The sequence below is a fragment of the Babylonia areolata genome, chromosome 24 (genome assembly GCF_041734735.1).
Source record: "Babylonia areolata isolate BAREFJ2019XMU chromosome 24, ASM4173473v1, whole genome shotgun sequence".
Taxonomy (NCBI): Eukaryota; Metazoa; Mollusca; class Gastropoda; order Neogastropoda; family Buccinidae; genus Babylonia; species Babylonia areolata.
In genome coordinates this window covers 44,780,182-44,783,427 of record NC_134899.1, presented here as the reverse complement: position 1 = coordinate 44,783,427, position 3,246 = coordinate 44,780,182, and the positions used below count along the sequence as shown (strand labels likewise).

At 45.3% G+C, this 3,246-nt stretch overlaps 1 protein-coding gene across 1 annotated transcript; it reads left to right on the top strand.

Annotated features, from left to right (window-relative positions):
* LOC143298648 (putative G-protein coupled receptor 139) lies at positions 1–1,038 on the top strand. Its single transcript, XM_076611528.1, has one exon. It carries the CDS (start codon positions 1–3, stop codon positions 1,036–1,038), a length of 1,038 nt encoding a protein of 345 aa, XP_076467643.1.
* The last annotated feature ends 2,208 nt before the right edge of the window (positions 1,039–3,246 follow it).

The following is a 3,246-nucleotide window of genomic DNA, read 5'->3' as shown; positions in this document are numbered from 1 at the left end:
ATGAATAACACCACAACCACCATTCCTGGAGTCCCCCAAACCACAGCATCCTTCAACAACGGGACAGACACGACCACGACATTCCCGGAACAGCAAGCAGCCATGATCCTATGGAAATTCTACACGCCGGGCCTTCTCCTGCTGGGAGGGTTCGGGAACCTGACCACCATCCTGGTCATGCGTCGCTTCAAGGACCGCAACGCCTTCTCGCAACGCGTCATACTTATGGCCCTTGCCGTGTCGGAACTCTTGCAGTTATACGTCGGCGCGTTACGTGATTGGTTGTTCTTCGTGTTTAACGTGAAGGTGTCTTCGATGCCGTGCAAGGTCGGGATATGGTTCACATACGTCATGGGAACCGTATCGGCGTGGCTGTTGGTCTGTATCACTGTGCAAAGAATGGTGGCGGTGAAGTGGCCGCACAAAGTGAGAATTGTGTGTTCCTTGCGCCGAACGTGGATGATCATCACAGCTGTGGTCTTTTCTGCATGCATCATCCATTTCTCTGTTTTGATGGACACAGGGGTCGCTTACAGCATTTACTGTGACCACCAGTCAGAGTTGCGCGACAGTGACTCCATCTTAAGGGGATGGGTGGACATTTCCATCTCCTGCATTATCCCCTCCCTCATCCTCGTGGTGTGTGACGTCATTCTGTCCTTCACCTTGTTCAAATCCTCTGTATCTGCTGCAGCTGTGTCCAGTACCGTGTACGCTATCTCCAACACTCCTGGGCACAGCGACAGTCGCAGGAAGCGTGCTTCTAAGACAACAGTGATGGTTCTGGCCCTGTCCTGCACGTTCATCGTGTTGACCTTGCCTGGTGCTGTGTACATGGTATGGGTCAGTTACTTTGGGGACCAGCTGACCAACGATCCCAGACTATTGGCCATTTCGGAACTTGCACTAACAGTGACCACTCTCTTGTGGTACACCAACAGCGCTATCAACTTTCTGCTCTACTGCTTTACAGGCTCCAAGTTCAGGAAGGAGTTCTTCAGCATGGTGTGCTGCAGTGTCAGAAATCACCACCCCTGATCTGTTCAGGGGAAAGTGTGTTGGGGCTTCACAGGGAGAGAGAAACCAGCAGAATATCATATGACTCTCCTCGCATTTCTGAACAGCTTTCCAAATCATGTTCAGACTCCAAACACCTCTCTTGACTCTGTGGGAGATTTAACACTGCAAATGTCATTGCATCTTCAGCAGAAACAACTTAAACTGTACTTCACCTTCAGCAAAATTCAATATATAATCTTTTCTAAAATTATGAAGATCCCCTGACAGAAACAAACGTTAGATATTGAACTGGAAAGGAAATGGAAGAGCACTAAGGAATCTTACAGTAATAACTAGACAAAATGATAATAGTTCATCTTATCAGCAGCCCCATACCAAGAAACTGCTATCCCATTATCAGGGCTACTATGCTTACAATTTATGCAGTATATTGACAGAAGACCCACCAGTATGCTTAGAGAGGACCAAAGTATTCGAAACTAAGAGTAACGATAGAACAAAAGTTCACGTGAATTATAGAATCTATAGAAGATACGTGCAAGTACATGAAATAGTCTTAAAATTTCTAATGACCCAGAAACCTGTTTGGATTAGGCACCCATCAGTGTACAGCTGATCAACGTGCTGTCACGTCAGTTGTGTTAATGATCCCTGACCAATTCTGGAATCTCCCGAACTCTCACCCACTGTGCAGTGACAGTGGGTCCCTGAATCTTGTCACTGACAACACTGAGAAGAGGAGCTGATCTTCATTCAGTGACAACCTGAACACCGTGGCACGACAAACACGTGCTTTTAGCGCAACCCACACCACTCTCTAACTGAACGGGGGTGACAAAGAAGGAGGGGGTAAGGCGTACATACCTTGAATTGTCTTGAGACGTGACAGTGAGAGCAGAGAGCCTTGTCGAATTCAGCCTTTGTCCTCAGCCAGTCCCTACACTGCCATTGAAGTAGACTGAATTGGTTGGAGGTAGGAGGTATCAGTAGTATTAACAGATCCATAAGCGCCACACACACACACACACACACACACACAACGTCGATTCCACAAAAATGAAAATTGAGCAGATTCAAGCAAGATTTCGAGGTGTATGACAGGGTTTGACATGCTGCCTTTCAATCGACCATCAGAATGTGCATCAATCCGAACGACGACTGAGTACCTCTATAAAGTGCAGAGAATATGAATCTCGGTTTTTTGTATTGATATTTCATTCATCCTTTCCAATTTGTATTCTAAAACAAATCTCATTCTCTCATCCACTGTTTTGCTTGTATTTTCCTTTTTTGTAAATATATTATAATGTTGTACCGGCCTTCCCAAATACCTGTTAGACAGACTCCAAAGAATTCAGAATAACGCTGCCAGACTCATTTGCAGAGCTTCTAAATTTGACCATGTTTCTCCTCTCCTTCAGTCTCTCCACTGGTTGCCTGTTTCTGATCGAATAGACTATAAGCTATCCACTCTGACCTTTTCAGCAGTCAACGGATCTGGCCCCAAATATCTTTCTGAACTCATCCATATCTATACCCCGTCTCGCCAGCTCCGTTCTTCCTCTGATACTCGACTTCTCAGGATACCTCACGTCAGAAGTAAGACCTATGGACACAGATCGTTTTCTTTTCAATCGCCAAAGACGTGGAACAAGCTCCCGGATAACCTCCGTCATTCTGATTCCCTCGCATCTTTTAAATCTCGTCTCAAAACTCACCTTTTCCCTCAGCAATAAGTTCAATTGTGGCAGGTCCACAACTACATGCATGTATATGAATGTGTATTGCGTGTGCGTGTGTCTATGTAAGTTTGTGCCTGCCTATGTGTGCGTATGTGTTAGGGTAGCTGTTAGATACACATGTATGTTAAAATGTATGTATGCAGTGTGTGTGTGTGTGTGTGTGCGTGCGCGCGCGCGTGTGTGTGTGTGTCTGGTCACATTTTGGTGTGTGTATGTAACATAGATATGTTTTATGCTATCAAAAGCGTTTTTGTAAAGCACCTAGAGCAGATTTCTGGATAGTGTGCTATATAAGTATCCATTATTATTATTATTATTATTATTATTATCAACAGGCTGAAAATGAGGGGAAACCAGTGGAACAGCCAAAATACGTACTGCACCAGAGCCAGCGACTGTGGAATCCCCTACACCTCAGTGTGTCCAAACCAGATGTCTATGTGCTGTATCTACATAATACTAAGCAGCAAGAGGACGAATCAAC